The 14,170-nt window shown below is 43.1% G+C and overlaps 2 protein-coding genes across 4 annotated transcripts; one reads left to right on the top strand and one right to left on the bottom strand.

Moving 5' to 3' along the window:
* Nucleotides 1–62: 62 nt before the first annotated feature.
* Nucleotides 63–8,379, top strand: si:ch73-314g15.3 (uncharacterized protein LOC368688 homolog). Its single transcript, XM_041899179.2, has 12 exons — nucleotides 63–292; nucleotides 443–531; nucleotides 810–928; nucleotides 1,408–1,510; nucleotides 1,781–1,878; nucleotides 2,128–2,277; nucleotides 5,701–5,868; nucleotides 6,234–6,303; nucleotides 6,606–6,684; nucleotides 6,979–7,132; nucleotides 7,386–7,490; nucleotides 7,850–8,379. The coding sequence occupies exons 1-12, from the start codon at nucleotides 186–188 to the stop codon at nucleotides 7,880–7,882; spliced, it is 1,275 nt and encodes a 424-aa protein (XP_041755113.2). The 5' UTR covers nucleotides 63–185; the 3' UTR covers nucleotides 7,883–8,379.
* LOC121582984 (methionyl-tRNA formyltransferase, mitochondrial) lies at nucleotides 8,331–12,837 on the bottom strand. Of its 3 annotated transcripts, XM_041899180.2 has the most exons (10): nucleotides 12,480–12,837; nucleotides 12,299–12,431; nucleotides 11,903–12,100; nucleotides 11,419–11,541; nucleotides 10,408–10,510; nucleotides 10,079–10,154; nucleotides 9,828–9,919; nucleotides 9,509–9,587; nucleotides 9,157–9,230; nucleotides 8,331–8,968 (listed from the first exon to the last, which is right to left on the bottom strand). In XM_041899180.2, exons 1-10 carry the CDS (start codon nucleotides 12,553–12,555, stop codon nucleotides 8,765–8,767), a joined length of 1,158 nt encoding a protein of 385 aa, XP_041755114.2. In that variant the 5' UTR covers nucleotides 12,556–12,837; the 3' UTR covers nucleotides 8,331–8,764. The 3 variants fall into 3 exon arrangements, with proteins under 3 accessions (XP_041755114.2, XP_045065524.1, XP_045065525.1); XM_045209589.1 differs by having other exon boundaries at nucleotides 12,299–12,837; XM_045209590.1 differs by lacking the exon at nucleotides 11,419–11,541 and having other exon boundaries at nucleotides 12,299–12,837.
* Between the last annotated feature and the right edge of the window lie 1,333 nt (nucleotides 12,838–14,170).

The following is a 14,170-nucleotide window of genomic DNA, read 5'->3' as shown; positions in this document are numbered from 1 at the left end:
GATCTTCTCGGATATGTTTTAGGTTCTTGTGAAACCTTAGTGGTTTTAGGTCGGACAAAATTATTGGAGTATCAACATCCGGTTGAAAGATTTTGGTTTTGAAATCTGCCACACATCGGTAGCAGTAACAAGCTAGTTATTCACAACATTACTCTTACTACTATTTTCTGCATCGTATATTTTAAATGGATCACTTCGAGGAGGATTTAGTCGCCGCATTAAGAGAAATTGTCAAAGACGGAAACTGGCAATGTGTAGGAAAGAAGTGTGATTTTGACTCACCATGCACAAAGTAAGCAGTCCAATTAGCTAGAATAGCAGCAGCTAGCTAACTAACTGTGTTTATCCCACCTAATGTATATGGTTTATACACATTAGCTGCCCTTGCCTTTTCTGAAAAGATGGTCTAACTTGGTGCATGACTTCTCTACGTTTCCCCAAGGCTGTACTCTGAGGATGGTGAACACATTGTCCTGGTTCACACAGAAGATGACAGATTCTGGGCTATGGATTCATCCTGTCCCCATGAAGGTATAGCCTAATTGATGGCATGCCATTAATCACTCAGCACTATGGTATGGTAGCTTGCTGTTATGATGATTAATTCATAAACAACTACGTGACAAAGTGGCTATAGGATAAATCAAATAACTTTTGTCACATACACGTGTTTAGCAGATGTTATAGGATGTGTCGCGAAATGCTTGTGCTTCTAGCTCCGACAGAATGAGAGTATGCTATAAGAAAAAAATTATCATAGTCACCATACTATGATGTCTTTCATCATTACAACCACCGTCTTCGCGTAGGAGGCCCTCTTGACCTCGGTGACATCGAGGACCTGGGAGATGGGAAGAGGGTACTGGTCTGTCCCTGGCATCACTTTGACTTCTGCCTGGAGACCGGTGCCTCTTCCATGGGACTACAGGTAGAGAGAGATGGCCTCCAACAGAGCCTATTTATTCATAGTATTCTAAATATAGGTTTCCTGTAACCATGTGATAAAGGGAAGGTTGATATGTATTACCACCATTGGCATCATACAGGAGTCAATGTGGCATTTACGGGTGTCCTTAGGGGCAAGAGACAGGGATTTGGAGTTGCTTAGAGAAAGTACTCACACCCCTGAGACTATCAAGACATATTTTATTTTTTTTAACACATTTTTAACAAATTCTGTAATTTTTCTTTCACTTTCAGAATGTGGAGTAGGATGTGTGGATAAAACAATCTAATTGAATCCCTTTTATATTTAAATAAGGGATCTAAATGTGACAACTTTGCAAGGGGTGTGAAGACATTCACTAGGCAATGTATGTTTTATTAGAATTTGGTCATTGAATAACAAAAGCTTATTAGTCAATAATATAAGTAGACTAAAAGGAAAGTTTGTTTTTCTGTCTACAGAACCAGGTGTATGAGGTCAGAGTTGTCCAAGACATGATTTATATCAACACACAGAATGAGCTGTGTCTAAGTCCCATGTCAGAGACAGACACAACATCTAATGGTAAGGTGATAGTATACCTAATGAACAATGTACACCAATCAACATTCTTTTTGACAATTACATAAAGGAAAGTACTGTAGCCTGGGTGACAGTCTGTTTCTGCACTCTTGCCATCTCCTTATGGAATTGTCATGCCAAACATGTTGGCTTGACGATAAGCAGGCAAGAACACACACAGATCTGAGAGCAGGCTAGTAGGTAAGATATTTTGTTCTGGCAAAGCTTTGAATGATATTAAGTACATTTATAAGAGATCTCTTTTTGGCTCAGGCACATTGTCAGCAGATGATGTCGAGCCATCACCCTCTGAGGACACGCTGTGCTTCTGGGCTACAAAGATCCTGTGCACACCGGACCCCAAAGAGAAGGCAAGCCCCATTCACACTAACCACCACATGAAGTGTTAAACTGGGAGGGAATGGAGTGTTGGGTTGTGTTCATTAGGCACCAAATGAAGAAAAAAATGACTGAAACAGGTGGAGACTACCTGGACTTTCCATGGCAAAACATACAAAAATAGTTGCGTACACAGATTTGCAGATGTTATCACAGGTGCCTGAGATTTGTTCAACCCTGCATATCTCACTGGCTCACTGACTTTGATCCAATCCCTGCAGGTAGCCATGACGCTGCAGGTCCAGGCGAGATGGAACAGTGGGGAGATAACAGAGGTGGGTCAGGCTACTCCACCTGTCCAGCCCAGCAGGAAGGAGAACCTGACCGTGCTGCAGCCGGGCAAAATCAAGCGTGGCAAAGGTGGCACACAGGTCAGTGTGTTAACAGCACCCTCTAATCACTCAGACAGGTTGGAAGTATGAACTAACAAGTCCGGAATCTCTGAAATCCTCAATCCCATTGAACTATAGAGGGATTAGTCTCATTAACTGTACCATATTAGATCAAGAGGGGAGGTAATCACAGTAATGCAATGAGGAAACCCCTGTTAGCATAAAACCAAATCGAGGACAAGCTTTTTCTGATCCACAAGGAAAAATGGGCAGCTGATATTTGGTTTAAACCTAAAAACTTAGAACATACTGTCATCAAAGAGAACTATATCCCTGAACTATATGTCCGCCTGAACCTAACAAAAAGCCAAAGGTCAGTTTGTTCACAACTCACATCCGGCACTCACCCTCTGGCTTAGAGACGGGTAGATTTAACAGAGTGCCTGAAGAGGAGAGAATTTCCCTACTGTGTTGGGAAATCAAAAAACAAAATCCATTTAGTGTTTTTGGGACCCTTTGTATGACGATCTGAGACATGCTATTTTCTGTAAAAAAAAATGTATGGTGCTAACCCTGAAGTATTCTGGTTAATGGACAAGCAGAGGCTTGAATTTTGTTCCAGACAGGGTGTTTGAGATTGCTCAGTTTGTTTACAATGCCTGGAGGAGAAGGAGAAATGTACTGTTTGTGTAGTGGGGCTAGATGGTATCTGTACTGTTTGTGTAGTGGGGCTAGATGGTAGCTGTACTGTTTGTGTAGTGGGGCTAGATGGTAGCTGTACTGTTTGTGTAGTGGGGCTAGATGGTAGCTGTACTGTTTGTGTAGTGGGGCTAGATGGTAGCTGTACTGTTTGTGTAGTGGGGCTAGATGGTATCTGTACTGTTTGTGTAGTGGGGCTAGATGGTAGCTGTACTGTTTGTGTAGTGGGGCTAGATGGTAGCTGTACTGTTTGTGTAGTGGGGCTAGATGGTATCTGTACTGTTTGTGTAGTGGGGCTAGATGGTAGCTGTACTGTTTGTGTAGTGGGGCTAGATGGTATCTGTACTGTTTGTGTAGTGGGGCTAGATGGTAGCTGTACTGTTTGTGTAGTGGGGCTAGATGGTAGCTGTACTGTTTGTGTAGTGGGGCTAGATGGTAGCTGTACTGTTTGTGTAGTGGGGCTAGATGGTAGCTGTACTGTTTGTGTAGTGGGGCTAGATGGTAGCTGTACTGTTTGTGTAGTGGGGCTAGATGGTAGCTGTACTGTTTGTGTAGTGGGGCTAGATGGTAGCTGTACTGTTTGTGTAGTGGGGCTAGATGGTAGCTGTACTGTTTGTGTAGTGGGGCTAGATGGTAGCTGTACTGTTTGTGTAGTGGGGCTAGATGGTAGCTGTACTGTTTGTGTAGTGGGGCTAGATGGTAGCTGTACTGTTTGTGTAGTGGGGCTAGATGGTAGCTGTACTGTTTGTGTAGTGGGGCTAGATGGTATCTGTACTGTTTGTGTAGTGGGGCTAGATGGTAGCTGTACTGTTTGTGTAGTGGGGCTAGATGGTAGCTGTACTGTTTGTGTAGTGGGGCTAGATGGTAGCTGTACTGTTTGTGTAGTGGGGCTAGATGGTAGCTGTACTGTTTGTGTAGTGGGGCTAGATGGTAGCTGTACTGTTTGTGTAGTGGGGCTAGATGGTAGCTGTACTGTTTGTGTAGTGGGGCTAGATGGTAGCTGTACTGTTTGTGTAGTGGGGCTAGATGGTAGCTGTACTGTTTGTGTAGTGGGGCTAGATGGTAGCTGTACTGTTTGTGTAGTGGGGCTAGATGGTATCTGTACTGTTTGTGTAGTGGGGCTAGATGGTAGCTGTACTGTTTGTGTAGTGGGGCTAGATGGTAGCTGTACTGTTTGTGTAGTGGGGCTAGATGGTAGCTGTACTGTTTGTGTAGTGGGGCTAGATGGTAGCTGTACTGTTTGTGTAGTGGGGCTAGATGGTATCTGTACTGTTTGTGTAGTGGGGCTAGATGGTAGCTGTACTGTTTGTGTAGTGGGGCTAGATGGTAGCTGTACTGTTTGTGTAGTGGGGCTAGATGGTAGCTTTACTTGCCATGATTATTGTACAGTATATGCATATCATTTGTACAATGTTATTTTGTTTTGAGTACAAGGAAAATTGTGCTGTGTTTAGTAGTTTCTTGTAAGCCCATGTGGGCTGGGCACCAGTAGGTGTATGACACTTAAATAAATCACATCAATCAATCATGTAGCCTAACAAATAGAAGACCAAACATGACTGAATGACAATAGACACAGGTAATGGTACTGTTGAGAAAAAGGAGGGAACATATCCCATGCCAGTATTGAACTACACAACCCCTAGATTACCAAAATGGGCATGCTAACTACCCACTGTCGCAATAAAATAGTACACGTTTATTTGCACAGGATACAACAGGTGTAAAAAATCAAATCAAATTGTATTGGTCACATACACATATTTAGCAGATGTTATTGCGGGTGTAGCGAAATGCTGGTGTTCCTAGCTCCAACAGTGCAGTAGTATCTAACAAAATATATTACATCCGGGTTGGTTTAGAAACCCCATTGACAATGCATGGGAAATGGTTTAGGGATCGAACCCACAACCATGGTTTTGCAAGTGCAACTGAGCTACATGGGACTATAAAACAGTACAGTGAAATGCTTACTTGCAAGCTCTTTCCCAACAATGCAGTATTCAATATCAAAGGTAAGAGAAATAATATGAAGGAAAAACACAAGAAAAACCAGAGAATGTAAACTCTATACAGGATCAGTACCAGCACCATCATTTCAATGTGCAGGGATACTGGAGTAGTTGAGCTAGATGTGTAAGCAGGGGTAAAAGTGACTGTCAGCAGGATAAAAAATATATGGTGGATGTGTGGGCGTCAGTATGTGAGAGTGTGTGTGAATGTGTGAGTAGAGACCTGTGAGTGTGCATAGAGTCAGTGCAGATAGTCCGTTGGAAGGTGGGCAGCCATTGATTAGCTGTTTAACAGTCTTATAGCTTTGGGATAAAATCTGTCTGATGCCATTGGTCTTGATGCTCCGGTACCGCCTGCCAGACGGTAGTGGAGAGAACAGTCCATGGCTGGGGTAACTGGAGTCTTTGGCAATTTTTCAGGCCTTCCTCAGACACCTCCTGGTATAAATGTCCTGAATGGCTGGGAGCTCGCCCCCAGTGATGTGCTGGGCTGTCCGCGCCACCCTATGTAGAGCCTTGCGGTCGAGGGCGGTGCAGTTGCCATACCAGGCGGTGATGCAGCCAGTCAAGATGCTCTTGATGGTACATCTGTAAAAGTTATTGAGGATGTGTTGTTGTAGCAAACTCTTCTTTTGTTCGTTGTCATGGCATTAGCACATACAGTATGGGACGAGGCTATAGAACTGCAACATTCCATGCTTCATCAATGATGGTTGATATGAGTGTATGTGTTTACTATGTGTCTGACCAGGCTAGCAGGATAGCCCTCCTCCACTCCCTGGCTAACATAGAGCAGTGGGCTATAGACCTGTCCTGGGACATCATTGCTCGCTTCTCAGCGGTCAGACTGGACACTGGAGAGCCGCTTCCCCGCCAGTTCTTCAGCGACTTTGTCAAAGTGGCTGGAGACGAGGCCAAGGTCAGTGTCCTAACAACACTGGCCTCGATGAATCCCATATATCTAATTAATGTGCTATGTTACGTGTTGTTTTAAAAGGATAGTTCACTTTCTGAAGTTTCAGCTTATTTTTGAAAACAAGCTGAAACCAAAAAGTGGACCAGTCCTTTAATAATGATGCACATCTGTTGTAATTGTATGTGTGTTGTTCAAATGTCTATACTTCAGATATTGGTAGTCCAAATATATTTAGTATGTTTATATTGGTATAATACTGCAAGACAGTGTTCCTCAAGGAGGATAAGAAGTGGTAATACTGTATCAGTTGGGAGTAGTGGATGGACTGTTACCCTAGTATTACAATTCATTTCTACTCTGTTCAACAGCATTATCACTTACTAGAGACGAGGATCACAGAACTCGACAGCTTCTTTGGCGCGTTACCTGTTCATAATGGTGGGTGGTTTGCTGGCTTCTCCAGACTAAGGCCGAGATTCAATCCGATCTCTTTTGTAGACAATGCGTCTTTGGAAAGGCAATGTTCCCGCGTTGGTGGAGATCCAATTCACAGTAAACACTGCATATGTTGGCTCAGTCAGGAAATTCACTTTGAAGTATCAAACATGCTATAATGCAGATCCGATTGAATCCTGGCCTAACTGACTTTTAATATCATCACAGTTGGTTTTATGAAAAAAGACATGACATTTTCAGTGCAGCCGGTGTAAGTTAAGCAACCTCCGCTCTTGTCTATACAGGACTGTGGCAGTCAGCAACGGATACGTCCCACGACCTGCTGGCGAGGCTAGCCATTGTGCATATGGTACATGAAGCCAGGTACAGCATTCACCTGAATTACAGCACTATCAGAATATGACTATGTTATCAGTGCAGTGGAAACATGGTCCCTATTACCTTGACACATCTTCTAATACACCCATGGTGTTCACATTATCTGAAAGGTCTGGATAGGTCTGAGAAATCGGACACATTCTTGGCCACAAATAACCACAGGGCGGCTAAAACAAAAACTTGGTGAAATTCTTGGCTTTTCCAATCAACTGGGCTCTGGGAAAGTACTGCTACCTAACTCCCTCTCTCTCTCTCTGTCTCTCTCTCTCCTCCCCCAAGAGGCCTGGATGTGCATCCCCAGACCTTGTCCCGCTTCGCTGCCCAGGGGGACTGCAGCTCTGTGGAGGTGCTGGAGGTTATCTACCAGGATGAGATCACTCACGTGGCCGCCGGGCTCCGCTGGTTCACCTACATCTGTTCACAGGAAGAACGGGTATGGCTTTAAGGAGGCAATTATTGAACTACAGTTTAGTAAACTGAGTAGTACATAAATAGTTGCCTTTTTATAACGCACATTGTTCAAGAAATCACTGCCACATTACAATTGGGTTTATGGTAAATGTAGTAAATCATGGCCTGGTTACACATCCACCATCGTTGCTGCAGCTGTGCCTCATCTAACTTTACATCCAAAGGTGGACTACACTTTGGTAGCTAATGTTCAGCTTTCCTGATGTTCTTTTTAGGATTGCTTATCTACTTTCCATGACTTGGTGAAGCAGCACTTTAAAGGTTACCTGAAGCCTCCTTTTAACACAGAGGGTAGGAAGACAGCAGGGATGACACAGGAGGTATGATGACACCCTGACACATTCACACTAGCTAACGGCAGCTAGCTTTATGACTCAAAGGAAACATGTAGTCTAATTCAGTGTTTCCCAACCCTCTCTTAACCACCAGACATTCTGGTTCTAGCATTTAACTGATACAACCTTATCACTAATGAACTAATTAGCCTATCAAGCACTTGATTAGTTGAATCAGCAGTGCAAAAAATAATAATTTAATCCTCCTGGAGAGGGTTGGAAAACACTGGTCTAATTCACTCCCACGTTATCAAGTTAAGTGAATAAATCAATTTCCTTCAATGTTTTGTTTAAAACTTAGTCCCAGTGAAATGCTACAATTCTATACTTTCTCTCTTCCATAGTGGTACGTGCCTCTTGTAAAGCCTCCCAGTTGACAGACAACGTCCCCCGAGACCAGCATGCTGTGACAAACACAATTGCCGCGTCCCAGCGGGTGGGTGAAGCAGTTGCACACCAAATCTCATAACACCTGGATAAAGGTCAAACTGTTACTATTATAAAGGTTTAAACTTTAACCTGTCAGTGGCCGTATCAATGTGGTATTGCAATCTAATATCTGACCCCAATGTAGATGACGTGGCATTCGATCGTTGGTTAATTTGTGCAGCGCGACTGCAATGTAGTCGGACTGGAACGGCACCATTTACTCCTCTGGGAAGAATACATCTCTAAAACAGACCCCACCATCTCTACATTACTACAACTGTGATATAAATATTACAAAGTCCAATGCATTATATGGTAATGAGGGAATGGATGGTTAAGAATGATGTCATAGAGCAAATGACAAAGGCAACAGAACCTTGTGAATATCTCAGAGTACACTTTTGTAAATGTTTATTTATGCAAATACAACTCTGTTATTTTGGTGGTTTGAGGGTTTTTCATTGGACAACACAAACTACTCACGCACATCAGCCACTCCATTATATCACTATTATTATTATTTACATTCATGTATATCATGTGTTCCATAGGTTCAGGAAATAGTTTCCAGTAGGTGTAAAACAGGAGAAAATGTTTTTGAAACAGAGGGTACTACCTGGACTGAAATGCAAATGTTTTGTTTCTGTTTCAAAACGTTTTGCTACGGTGTCCCTGCTGAACACTACCCTTGTCTTAAGTACTCTTAAATATGTTGTCTTAAAACAGACAAGTATAGATCCTTTTTTATTTTATTTTACTTTTAGGAAATGTATCTAATCAAATAACATTCAAGTAGGTTGTTGTTTTGTGTTCAATTACCACATGATGTTTTAATGCACAGTGTGTTGCTGTGTCAATGAGTTCTCCTCTCCAGCTGAATGTAATTCAGTTCTGTCTCTGTTACTGTGGAACAGGCACTCCTGCTTGGGAGGGCCAGATCTGTTCTGGAAGCTCTGATGGAGATATCCGTTGTAGAAGTCTGCTGCTGACAGTCTCTTCTTCAGCATCACCGCCTTGAATCCCACCCAGCCATCCTAGATCACCGAACACACACAAAGTGGTTGTCATCATTTTATTATGGGATCCATTAAATTAATTATTTGTATTATGCAAATTACTTTTCATTAATATTAGACATATTTCAATAAGATAAAAATGACAGTGTTTTGACATAATAGTAAACCATGGAAAGTGTCAAGGATGAAAAGCCTGGCTCACGCACCCTACAACAGACAGCCAAGGTGTTGGACTCTTTCTGATAACTCATAGATCCTGGCACAGGTATCCTCCCTCGACCTGTCATTAAAACAATCACAACATTTCTCAACCCTCGACCTGTCATTAAAACAATCACAACATTTCTCAACCTGAAACACTGAAAATATTCAAACGGATGTTACCAGACAGTGATTGTCTTTGCAGTGTGTGGAAACAAGCAGTAATACTGCTGCCGATCCACACATCTACTTACAGCATGCTGATTGAACTAGCTGACTGAGTCAACCACCATCTACTACCAAGTAGTGTTGGGAAAAAGGGAAGATGATCAAGTCATGGTTAAAAGAGGAAATTACCTGATAGTGAAATGTTGCATTTGCCAGCAAAGTCCAGCAGCTTTATGGTCTTGCCCATCCAAATGGTTCTCAATGGGATCTAATGGGAGAGAAGAGGAGAGCATTGTTTTAACACTCCTGGACAATGTGTGTTTAGAGGCCGGTCACAGTAAATCAAGGTCATGTATAGTATGCACAAAATTAGAAAATCCTCTTGAAACAGGTAAGGAACGGCGTGAACTCACCCAATAAGAATGCTCACTATAGTTTTACGTTTCAAAGTGTTTTCAGACTTTTCTAGTTTCGTGCCAACTGAACATGACTGCTGTCTTATTCTTACCCGGGATGCGATGGCACGAAACAGGCAGTCGATCTGGACACAGGTTTGTTCCTCCCATATGATCCAGCTCATCGATGTGCTGATTTTAGGGGCTGTTGAGAAGAGTCAACTGTAAGCTGAGGCATGAATGGATGCTTAGAAAGTACACACAGCTTTCACCCTCCTGTAAGTTGCAATTCTTGCTGATTGTGTACCATTCAAATTGTAATTACTACTAGCATCAAACGTCTGGTTGAGTAAATAAATGTTACCTAACGTGGCACCATCTTTAGCTTGCTCTCTTCGGTTTGTGATTCTCTCTGGAAGGGTCCTTAATGTGTCAATCAACTGTTCAAGCAAAAACAATAATCTTGCATTACACTCTAGGCTCACATATAAGAGGGCTTACATTAACCATGAGTGGTTTCTGACAAGCCTTTGTTAAAATGGATTGAGCTCTGTGGTTGTAGGTCTCAAATGAGTGAGCTCAAATCACACCCTATTACCCATGTAGTGCACTACATTTGACCACCAGAGCCACATAGTGCACTGTATGGGAATAGGGTGTCATAAGTACACAAACAGTGTGAAGTGCACTCACAAGCTGGGCTCCCTTGGTGGCCAGAGTAGCTCCTAGCTGGTCAGCTGTGAAGTTGTCTGGGACCTGGTAGATCTCCTGGTGAAGAATGGGACCCACATCAAACCTGTAACAGTGACAAGAGACACACTGAGATGTCCTGTAACACAGACACACTGAGGTTTACTGTAATACAGAGACACACAGGTTTACTGTAACACAGAGATACACTGAGGTTTACTGTAACACAGAGACACACTGAGGTTTACTGTAACACAGAGACACACTGAGGTTTACTGTAACACAGAGACACACTGAGTTTATCACACAGAGCACACTGAGGTTTACTGTAACACAGAGACACACTGAGGTTTACTGTAACAGAGATACACTGAGGTTTACTGTAACACAGAGACACACTGAGGTTTACTGTAACACAGACACACTGAGGTTTACTGTAACACAGAGACACACTGAGGTTTACTGTAACACAGAGACACACTGAGGTTTACTGTAACACAGAGACACACTGAGGTTTACTCTAACAGAGACACACTGAGGTTTACTGTAACACAGAGACCAGAGATACACTGAGGCACAAAGGTTCAAAGGATCTTTGACTTGAGGAATAGCAGTATGCGCGTTGACAGTGAATACGGTAGTAGAGTACACTATAATATATATAGTCCTATTGCAATCTGGTGGCCTCTGGAGACTTTATGGTCCAGTTTCCTGGACCCAGATAAAGCTGTCCTGTACAGGACTATAACACATGCTCTATGGGGAATCACCATTAAAAGGGCTTTTCAGTCCAGGATTAGGTTGGGAAACCAGCCCTAAATATGCATTTGAACAAACAAACAAACATCTGCTAATGTCATCCCTCAGTTTTGCTTGTCAATAGTAGGTCCATGTTGCTGGTAGATGACTGGTCCCTTTCATGGCTTCCCCTTCCTCCCTCAGCACCATGAGGAAAGAGAGAGAGAAAAGGAAGGGGGAGGGGACAGAAAGTAGCTCTGGGTCACGTTAGCCTACCTCTTTGGTCGTATCTGCATGACGGTGACCCCGGTGACAGTGTCTCCGTGTAGGATGGTGTGGAACACTGGGGCGGGGCCGCGCCATCTGGGGAGAAGGCTGGGGTGGACATTCAGGATCCCACTGGAATAGAGTCAACCGACACACATGCCGCAACTCTCACAATCAAACAGATTGGACACAATCAGGGTTTGACTCTTGGAGATGTTCATAAGATTGACACTTCTTGGGGAGTCTGCTGCTTGTATAGCTGATATGGAACCACTAGGTAGTTGGCTGTGTACTAGTAGCTACCATGGAGCAAGTGATGTCGCCCGCCCGCCCTAAGACATTCTGGGCCAGTGGTATTGACAATGCTTATTTTGGTGGCGAGTCAGAGTGTTGTGTGCAGGTCCCTGGTTGGCACCCAGCTCGGGGCAGACAGGGACACAAGCTAGAATGTTACACTTGTATTGCATGAGTCACTTTCAGAGAAGTTACTCACCATGGAAACTGGTTGATAAGTCCTTCCCGAAGCAAGCAGCCAAATGACACCACCACCCCGACATCGAACCGCCCTTGAAGATCCCTGAGAGGCCAGACATGAACGGGCAGTTTGTTTTGATCAGCAAACTTCTTCACAGGGACGTCATTGGATAGTGTGACAACCTCAAGTGACTCCACAACACGGTCATTGGACTCCCTGCAAAAATTAAAACAGCAGACAACTGACATTAGGCCACAAGAAGGAGTTACTCTAGCCTGGTCCCAGATCTGTTCGGACTGTCGCTCCAACTCTTATGAAGCAGCACAAACAGATATGGGACCAGGCTAAAGTTACTCACTGCAAAGAATCTCTCCTCTTTGCTCACTGGCATGGAAATGGTTGTGTGTGTCATACCTAGATGCAGAGAGCAGCTTGAGGGATTCTACAGCAAAATCATCCGTCCCAAAGAAAAGGACCCTCCAAGGTGGTTCTGTTGAGTAGTTCCTAGTCACAAGTACGCGGGTCTTGCCAGGGATTTGTCCACAACGTCTATGTTTCTCCGGCGTTCTTTTGACCCACACTCCAACAGATGCATGCCTCTTGGTGCAATAATTGCAAACGCCATGCAGTATTTTCAGACCCACTACTTTTGCCTTGACATTGTTCCACATCTTCAGTCATTTGTCGGGCGGGCATCTACCAATGTGTTAAAATTAGCTAGCAATGCTCGACTCCAATATGGCTAGTTTATTCGTCAAGACAAGCTCGACAATTACACGAGGGCACTTCTAGAATTAAGATGTATTCGTGTGACACGCTTACCTTTAGCGTTAATGAATATTGTCCAACATTTAGCTTGATTCATGTCAGCTATAACGTTAAGGTATTTCTACCTACGGGCGCCGCCATGTTTTTTCGTGACATACACCATATTTCCGGTTCTATAGAAAATAGGTCTCCCTTCGTTTGATCAGAGATTTTTAGTTCCGACTAGACACTGACGCCTTGATCACACTGATTGTGTTTTTCGCGAAATAGTACGCGGCATCATCTGGATATGTGTGCAACAAAAGTTCAACATTCACCTTCTGCTACCATTTCTGTCAAGCCGTCTATGCATACAGTTTGACGTATATGTTAGATACATCCAGCACCACACAGAACATACTGCAATTGCCGCTGCAAAGCAATGATGAAAGGCAAACGCAGCGTTCCATTGGAAACGAATGTACTTCTGGTGTACCAAAATGCAAACATCTGTCGGTGTGATCGAGGCGTGAGTCCCTCAGAAGAGGACTGTGCAAAGTGGTCTACTATGTTGTCCAAACCGTCAGAGACATTCAAGTTCTCTCCCATGAAACTGAACTGTTTATTTGAGGTTATGTACAATACCTGTCAAAAGTTTTAGAACACCTACTCATTCAAGGGTTTTTCTTTATTTATTTTTACTATTTTCTACATTGTAGAATAACAGCGAAGACATCAAAACTGTGAAATAACACATATGGAATCATGTAGTAACCCAAAAAGTGTCAATAAAAACCCTGATATATTTTATATTTGAGATTCTTCAAATAGCCACCCTTTGCCTTGATGACAGCTTTGCACACTCTTGGCATTCTCTCAACCAACTTCATGAGGTAGTCACCTGTAATACATTTAAATGAACAGGTGTGCCTTCTTAAAAGTTAATTTGTGGAATTTCATTTCTTCTTAATGCGTTTGTGCCAATCAGTTGTTTTGTGACAAGGTATGGGTGGGTATACAGAAGATAGCCCTATTTCGTAAAAGACGAAGTCCATATTATGGCAAGAACAGCTCAAATAAGCAAAGAGAAACGACAGTCCATCATTACTTTAAGACATGAAGGTCAGTCAATACGGAACATTTCAAGAACTTTGAAAGTTTCTTCATGTGCAGTCGCAAAAACCATGAAACGCTATGATGAAACTGGCTCTCATGAGGACCACCACATGAATGGAAGACCCACAGTTACCTCTGCTGCACAGGATAAGTTCATTAGAGTTACCAGCCTCAGAAATTGCAGCCCAAATAAATGCTTCACAGATCAAGTAACAGACACATCTCAACATCAACTGTTCAGAGGAGACTGCGTGAATCAGGCCTTCATGGTCGAATTGCTGCAAAGAAACCACTACTAAAGGACACCAATAAGAAGAAGAGACTTGCTTGGGCCAAGAAACACGAGAAATGGACATTAGACCGGTGGAAATGTGTCCTTTGGTCTGGAGTCCAAATTGGAGATTTTTGGTTCCAACCACCGTG

Source organism: Coregonus clupeaformis, chromosome 30, assembly GCF_020615455.1.
Source record: "Coregonus clupeaformis isolate EN_2021a chromosome 30, ASM2061545v1, whole genome shotgun sequence".
NCBI classification, from domain to species: Eukaryota; Metazoa; Chordata; class Actinopteri; order Salmoniformes; family Salmonidae; genus Coregonus; species Coregonus clupeaformis.
This window is presented reverse-complemented; position numbering and strand designations above follow the sequence as displayed.

Coding starts and splice junctions, on each gene's coding strand:
- si:ch73-314g15.3 (XM_041899179.2), top strand. CDS start 186: ATGGATCACTTCGAGGAGGATTTAGTCGCCGCATTAAGAGAAATTGTC. Junction 1,511..1,780: donor GACAGACACAACATCTAATG/GTAAGGTGATAG, acceptor TTTTTGGCTCAG/GCACATTGTCAGCAGATGAT. Junction 1,879..2,127: donor CACCGGACCCCAAAGAGAAG/GCAAGCCCCATT, acceptor CAATCCCTGCAG/GTAGCCATGACGCTGCAGGT.
- LOC121582984 (XM_045209589.1), bottom strand. CDS start 12,555: ATGTGGAACAATGTCAAGGCAAAAGTAGTGGGTCTGAAAATACTGCAT. Junction 9,920..10,078: donor TAAAGATGGTGCCACGTTAG/GTAACATTTATT, acceptor TCTTCTCAACAG/CCCCTAAAATCAGCACATCG. Junction 9,231..9,508: donor ATGCAACATTTCACTATCAG/GTAATTTCCTCT, acceptor TTTTAATGACAG/GTCGAGGGAGGATACCTGTG.